The sequence below is a fragment of the Pan troglodytes genome, chromosome 13, assembly GCF_028858775.2.
Source record: "Pan troglodytes isolate AG18354 chromosome 13, NHGRI_mPanTro3-v2.0_pri, whole genome shotgun sequence".
Classification (NCBI taxonomy): Eukaryota; Metazoa; Chordata; class Mammalia; order Primates; family Hominidae; genus Pan; species Pan troglodytes.
Genome location: NC_072411.2, coordinates 129,594,541 through 129,600,890, shown reverse-complemented (window position 1 = coordinate 129,600,890; position 6,350 = coordinate 129,594,541). Strand labels below are relative to the sequence as shown.

At 36.0% G+C, this 6,350-nt stretch overlaps 1 protein-coding gene across 38 annotated transcripts in view; it reads right to left on the bottom strand.

The window, feature by feature from the left end:
• Positions 1 to 427: 427 nt before the first annotated feature.
• The window catches only part of MFF (mitochondrial fission factor), a 32,297-nt gene continuing 26,374 nt past the window's right edge, over positions 428 to 6,350 (bottom strand). For 25 of the 38 annotated variants that reach the window (XM_009444444.4, XM_516131.7, XM_054679444.2 and 22 more), the window contains 3 exons: positions 5,701 to 5,760; positions 2,506 to 2,590; positions 428 to 1,275 (listed from right to left, as the gene is read on the bottom strand). In XM_009444444.4, the coding sequence (XP_009442719.1) occupies positions 1,144 to 1,275; positions 2,506 to 2,590; positions 5,701 to 5,760 (277 nt within the window). In that variant the 3' untranslated portion in view covers positions 428 to 1,143. The remainder of the gene's footprint in view (positions 1,276 to 2,505; positions 2,591 to 5,700; positions 5,761 to 6,350) is intronic. The other 13 variants (XM_063790841.1, XM_054679454.2, XM_054679442.2 and 10 more) reach the window with 1 other exon arrangement.

Sequence of the window (6,350 nt, the reverse complement as noted above, 5' to 3'; positions counted from 1 at the left end):
CTAAAAATACAAAAATTAGTTGGGTATGGTGGCCAGCGCCTGTAATCCCAGCTACTCTGGAGGCTGAGGCAGAAGGATCACTTGAACCTGGGAGGTGGAGGTTGCAGTGAGCTGAGATCATGCCACGGGACTCCAGCATCAGCAACAGAGTGAGACTCTGTCTCAAAAAAAAAAAAGTATACACAACTCAAGGTATTTAAACCTGAACCACTTTATAGATATTATAAATTAGAAAACCACCTACAATGCAACCAACAGCCACCACCACCAGGATGAAGGTCTGAAAGGAAGCACAGCAGGTTCTTGCTACCTACCAGGTCATTAATTGTATTACTTGCTCTGAGACGGGAAGACTCATAAGGTAATATGATACAAAATGTAGCTGATTGCACAAATGATGAAATAAAATCCTTCAACAGACAAATACTTCTTTGGTTGACAGTTTATTAAATACACTACATTTGTACCTTATTCTGTAGTTTTTTAAATTGTTCACACATGAACTGAGTAAAAACGTACTTTATAGAAAACCAAGTGCAAAACTAAAATGAAAGAATGCACATATTGCACACATATGAAACTGCTGCAATGTTAGAAATTAATCTGTACAAGTACCTAATGAAGAAGGTTATGAAATATTAGGTGGTTCGAGTTTCTTAAATCTGGCACCAGACCATGACTTTGAAAGTGTTAATGTTGAAGTGTCGATGCAAAAGTGTCTATTAACAAAACTGCTTAACACTGTTTGAGAAACAGGACAAAATAATTGTTTTTCTTTCACAGACACTTTTCTGAATCAATTCTCTACAGACTCTCTCCCACTCAGAATCAGTTGGGTGGACTGATGAGGCAAAAAATAAATTCCTTTTAAAAAACAAAACTGGAGCCTATTTACAAAACATGCAAAGGGAGAATTTTAAGCAGGTGTTACTGCAGAACTGCTCAGACGTGAATACAGCTGAGTGACAGAATATACCTTTACTTCTACAAATATAGGTCCTTCCTCCAGACTTTCTGGAAGAAATACATTTTCAGGGTGTGGACTATAAAATGGCATACAATGCAGAGACAGAAACAAAGAAGTTTGCAAATCTTTTGTATTTCCAGCTGTTGAGACAATATTTTTGAGGGCTGATGTTACCTCTAGCGGCGAAACCAGAGCCAGCTATTAAGCAGCCAGAAAGCTACAGTAATTGAATACATGACCATTTCTCTTTTAGCACGTTCTTTGTTCTCCTCTTCCAGAAGTTGTAGACGTCTATTTAGTTTGATTATCTAAGTGAAAAACAAACACACAAAAAATATAATATAGAGGCTTTAATGAATAGAGCAATCAGATTCTTATAAAGTAAGTAGTATAATAATTTGTCAACAAAAGTATTATTACAAACATGGAAAGTTTCATTTGGAGCAAAATAAACACAACTACACATAGAAAAACATGTCATTCATGACAGCTTAAATTCACTTAAACATCCTTTCCCTTTCCCTTCTTCAGATTTCTGAGTTAGGAAGGGTGTATTTCCTTCCTAACTTGATTACACAGTGAGGTGAGGAAGCGGTTACCTACTGTTATTCTGGCAGAAAAGACTCAGTATGCATTCTGGCAGGCTTACCACAGCAGAAAGAATACGGGACTCCTTCCCCTTTCTATGCCTCTCCTATGAACTTGTCACTCAACCTCAGTTGTTCATCTTGAACCTGGCATAACCGCCTTCTCTGTCCACCTCTGAGTTACTGAAACAATCCAATAAAATAATCTACTGTAGGGGGCCTTGGGATATGGCACCCAAACCCTTCAGGCCTGAAGGCTAATTCCCCAGCTGCTGGCTGACAGTACCATCCTTGCTGTTAGCCCTTACTGTGAAAATCCCAGGGCTGAACAATCGCCTGCTTAAGCTTGTGTTCTCCTACTGATCTTCACCTAAAAATATCTTATTTAATCCAATTTCCCTCTATATCTATTTGGTATAGACGCAATGAGAAAACCAACTATGCCTTGGTCACATGTATGTATGTCTGTGTGATACTCGAGGCTGTGGGAGTACATATTAAAAATATGCATGTGCAACTGCAGTTCTAAGAAAGGATTTATTACAGAATACAAGAAATATGTATGCAGGGACGCTGTGCAAGCTGCAAGGAGCGGTTTCCAAAATGGAGTTATTAAACACAGTAACAAAGGTTCCAAAGTGATTGTTCCACATTTCAAAAGCCAAACAAGCAACTGATGGCTGTACTGGTTTGCTAAAGATTCTTTGTTACTGGCCAAAATTACATTAATCTATCTTGGTAATACTGTTTTACGGTGATCAAAACATGTAAATGGTAGTTTAATATATCTTTAATCAAAATGAGAAAATCAATGATGGTTTACTAGTTTGATAGATATAGTTCAATTCATGGGTCCCACAGGAGAGAAAATAATAAAATGTTGAGAACTATCACTTTAAAATATTGTATGAATATAACTGAGAAATATATCTTATTTGGTACACTAAATACCTGTCGTCTTAGTGAAGCTGCATCTACAACAGTCAGGTCATCTGACGTTCCTTCAATGGTTGTATCTATATTTGAAATGCCATACCTGCAGATAAGAGATAGAAATACAAATGAATAGTAAAGTAGAACTCAGAGTAAATGGCACGCCACATCGTGCTTTGTGTAATGCTCAAAGTAGTATTCAGAAAACTGGTACTTAATAATATGAATTACTAAAATATTTTACTATCTGAATTTGTACTAATAAAGGAAAGAAAAAAGCTTAAAATGACAACTGTCTACAATATTGAAAAAGGGCACTAAAAACTGGAGAATGAGAAAAAAATCCTGACTAAAGAAACAAATAGAAAATTCTCAAGCCAGAAGGATTGGCGATGCTAAAAAGGGTCCCTGGCTGAAAAGGTTTGAGAGCTGCCACTTAGGATAGAACAAAATATAATTCTTACACAAACTTATGTCCATATGTAAGCCCATAGGCACAGACTCACTAGCAGGGAACACAAAGTAGACTAACTCTAAAAAAAGAAAGACTCATCACCTCTTCTCACTGCCTCTTGTCTTGCCATTTTTATTCTTTACTTCTTGTCTTTTTATTTTTTTGAGACAGAGTTTCACTTTTGTTGCCCAGGCTGGAGTGCAATGGCACAATCTCGGCTCATTGCAACCTCCACCTCTGGGGTTCAAGTGATTCTCCTACCTCAGCCTCCCAAGTAGCTGGAATTACAGGCACCTGCCACCATGCCCGGCTAATTTTTGTACTTTTAGTAGAGATGGGGTTTCACCATTTTGGCCAGGCTGGTCTCAAAGTCCTGACCTCAGGTGATCCACCCACCTCAGCCTCCTAAATTGCTGGGATTACAGGCCTGAGCAACCACGCCTGGCCTATTCTTTACTTATTTCCAATTACTTATGCTCTACTGTGTTCTCCCGCAGAAACAATTATAAAATCTCCTGAATACATCTTACCACTACATTTAGCTCCAGAATTGGCCCAATAATGAATAAAATGCTGTGTATAAAATAATACTGAAAAACCATTAAGACAAAATCCAGAGAAAGCATATTAAAAAAGTACTTTTTGTTCCAATGTAGTTACTTCTAAAGCGGCACTAATTTCTAGGTGAATGAGACTAAACCTCTGAAAAACAAAGACAAATGCCATTCCTCTTCTTTGCCTGGATTTCCACATTTTAAAATTTAGTTTAATTAATAGCTTCATTGAGATACAACTTATATAACCACATAATTCACCTCACATGTATTTTATACCCTAAATGGTTATTTTAGTAAAATGGCATAGTAAATTTTCTAAATGAGCAGAATATAAATAAACTAAATTAAAAGTTATTCCTGTGTAGTCCAGAGAATTGGCAAATGGATCATCTATTCTAATACCTATCCCAGCAAGTCCCCACTACAAAAAGTACATACCCACAAAAAGGGATATGAAGCAGAATTATACTTTTCATCCAGACATGTTAAAGACAAGTCTACCCAGAAAATCCTTTTGTTTTAAATATTGTTAAAAGTAATAAAAATACTTTAATAAAGTATGCAAAACACCTGAAACAATAGATGGTGTGTACTGACTCTAGATAATCTACAACCATCTCCAAATATTCCTTCTATGGCTAAATTATCCTGCTTTCTCATTAACTGTCCCCTTATTTCATGAGAACACAGTAAACAACCTGGAGCACTTAGGGTAATTATACCAGTTAGAGAAGTAAACTTCTAAGTTAGTAGATGCTGGAACTATGGGTTTACAAATGATTAGTGGAAAAAATAAAGGTAGAAGATTCCCTTTTCCTTCACTTCATCCTCAAAATAAAACTCTTCTCTTTCTCTGAGGCCACATAACAGAGGAATAATTAGGAAAAAAATCAAACAGAAGCAATTGTTAAAGGGATCTGAACTGAACATACAGAATGAAGTACAAATGAAAGCGATTACTCACAATTTATATCCTGAATTAACTAAGGTTTAGATATCTGAAAAGGAAATCTCGATTTGCAAAGAAATATAAGGATATGACAAAAGATTTTACCTATATACTTCAATTTAAAACAAAAATATGTTACTTTACATTGTGTTTTAAACAAAAACCTGTATTTATTAGAACTAAAAAACTCTAATGCTAAGTTAGACCACTGGCTGAAAATACTCTGACAGAAAGATAAAAGATCACAAACTTAGAGAAAAATATAAGGGAAAACGACAATGAACTGAACTAAGATTGTAAAAAGAAACAAGTCAGCAGAGTGGTAAGGGATTACCACAGGCGCGCTTTTCAATTCCTCCACCATGAATTCAGTTTTAATGAGCAGCTAATGTTTCCCTTTTCTCTTGCTTCAATGAATGCACCAACTTCTAAGCACAGAAACGATGCTGCCAGTTTTAAATCTACTGCTACCGACAATATATTTCTGCTTAAATAAAACTGACTGAAAAAATTATACAGTAATAGCATCTGTGAATACCAACAAGTTTTTGATTTTTTCCAGACTATAGGAAAACTAAATGGGGATTTTGGCACTTAAGAACTGCATGTATTTGTATGTGCCATTCTGCCAGCCCCTGTGCGTGTCAGGAAGAAAGGAACGCTCAACCTACGCGTGTCTGAAAGTGTAAAAAGGGCAAAAATAAGAGAGAAGGCCTTAAATCAACAGATGATAAAAATGCTTAAAACTAAATTTCCTTTCTAAATATGTGCCTTCCCAAACTGTGGAGTTGTTAATGCTGATTTCTCCCAATTTAAGATGAAGCCTTACAAACAAAGACAGGTTTGTTCACACACTAAAAGTAACATTCCAGATAATTAACAACTTAAAAGGAAATGCTGGGCACAATTCAGGCAACCATTAAAATGATGTACATAAAATAAGATTTAAGACTTTTTTCTGTTTTAGCATGTAAATTATTATAAACCACCTATAAACTATTAACACTACACTTAAATAAAATAGCTGTTCACATCATACCATAATTATTAAACATTTTCCCTCATACTAATTGGCCAAATGTCATGACTGATTATTCACTGTTCTTAGAGAGAAGCAAGATGTACTCATCGAGGAAAGCTGTAGAAACAAGTTCAGCTACAAACACAGGCATGGCTACGACATGCATCATGCCCTGCAACACACAAATTCCGCCAAGCATTTACCCTGGTAATTACAAAGTCTCAAAATTTACCTGACGTTGTCATGATGAGGATTAGAAGTGGCGGCAGCAGACCCACCACGCAACACAGGTCTAAGGCAGGTTTTTGCGGGAGAAGGCACAAGACAGAATCAGGAAACAGAGAAGTAATAAAATAAAAGCAAAAACAAGACAAATAAATGTCAAATAGGATTATATTGTATATTTCAATACAATATAATATCTCTCAACTACTTTAAAAAATCCTTGTCTCATGTGTCCTCCATTTTATCATTTTCATAAACTCAACATTACTATTGATCAAAGAAACAAAGGGAATCTATATTTACACGACAAAACAGCACCAACATATAAAATAATTTTCTTGGTGCTTTACTTTATGAAATTTAAGACAGAGGACAACTCTGCTTAAAAAGTGTAATTCCTTTCTTCTAGTTGGAAAAAAAAATCACTAGCACCTTTAAAAGCATATCAGGACCTGGTTAGCTGCACCGGTATGACCATAGTTGCTCATCTGGTATCAACAGCTCTATCTCAAAAACTGTATTCATAAATTTCAAGAAACTCCATTTCCCACACTTCCTTCCCTCCCACCTCATTAATTTTGAGTAGTGCCTGATGTCTCGTTGCAGCTGTGTCTCATTCAAACTCTCAGCTCTCCAGAGTGAAAATGCAAGCCTCCA